This window comes from Sinocyclocheilus rhinocerous, unplaced genomic scaffold (assembly GCF_001515625.1).
Source record: "Sinocyclocheilus rhinocerous isolate Xijiao unplaced genomic scaffold, SAMN03320098_v1.1 scaffold2145, whole genome shotgun sequence".
NCBI lineage: Eukaryota > Metazoa > Chordata > Actinopteri > Cypriniformes > Cyprinidae > Sinocyclocheilus > Sinocyclocheilus rhinocerous.
The window spans coordinates 569,375-570,516 of record NW_015670983.1 but is presented as its reverse complement, the minus strand read 5'-3'; the positions used below and the strand labels follow the sequence as shown (position 1 = coordinate 570,516).

General features: G+C 42.5%; 1 protein-coding gene across 1 annotated transcript in view; it reads right to left on the bottom strand.

Annotated features, from left to right (window-relative positions):
* The window catches only part of mars1 (methionyl-tRNA synthetase 1), a 45,132-nt gene extending 44,310 nt beyond the window's left edge, over positions 1 to 822 (bottom strand). Inside the window, exons 1-2 of the mRNA XM_016546603.1 lie at positions 622 to 822; positions 307 to 397 (exon numbers count right to left, since the gene is read on the bottom strand). Of these exons, the coding sequence (XP_016402089.1) occupies positions 307 to 397; positions 622 to 724 (194 nt within the window). The 5' untranslated portion in view covers positions 725 to 822. The remainder of the gene's footprint in view (positions 1 to 306; positions 398 to 621) is intronic.
* Between the last annotated feature and the right edge of the window lie 320 nt (positions 823 to 1,142).

Below are 1,142 nucleotides of genomic sequence, written 5' to 3'. Positions count from 1 at the left end.
ATACTTTATGTATGAAGGATGCATGTGACCAACGAGATGCATGCCATGCGGCACAACTGTACCAATGCTGGTGCAGTTATTGTCAAAGTTGTGTAAAATTCATAATTGTGTCCCTTTCAGTTCATGAGATGATTTGAATCTAACTGAAGGAAGGAAAGAAATTGAATCTTTCCATCTATCTATCTTTATATCTTATCTATCTATTTATCTATCTATTTATACTTTTATATACATATGCACATGCATACATATAAGTATATATATATATATATATATATAAGTGTAATGATTATAATGTGCACTCACTGGCAGATGCTGTTGGGGCTGAAGAGATGCTGGCCGTCGGGTAACAGCAGGACGGGTGACTCGAGGAGACTGAGGTGAGGGACCACTCTCTCTGGAGGACAAAAACACAATCTATCTGTGAGAGATTCAAGCTGAACAAAAACACACCGAGCAAATACACACCCATACAATGTACCACAGTAATAACATGGTACCTCGACACACACTATAGTACTGTGGTATGGTATATAGCACTATGATATTATATACCACGGTACTTTTTGTTTACTATGACTGAGACTAACAAACTGTCACGACTCGGGTAAAGTCTCTCACCCTCGTGGCTGACCGCTTCTATCTCACACTTCACTCCGGTGAGCTCCAGCGCCGCCAGCACTTTAACACACTGCGGGGTCCCGTCGGCGATATACAGCTTCATCTGACCCTCTGTGACTTTAGGACGCTCCTGAATGAATCTACTTTCGGACTCGGCGCTGGAAACGAGTACAGTGAACTCAACCGGTCTGGGAATCGAGTGTTTACGCTGATGCAACCTGCGCGTCAAACCACGTGACCGCGTCAAGAGGAAATTGTAGTTTTTAATTCTCGTTCGTCCATCGGAACTGCCCTGAACTCGTGCAGGCGAAAGACTACAATACCCATAATGCCACAGCGCAGGCGTGAAACTTCCGTCATGGCAGCGTTAAGTTTATTGGTCAAAGAGCTGAACGCCTCAATGTAATTGGTCAATGCCGTTATCAAATCAATGCGCACGATTATTTAGCGTTTAATTTTAAAGCTCATAATTTTGAGAATTTCCATTTCACCTCTCAATGGGATAGGAGTTTGTTAAAGTT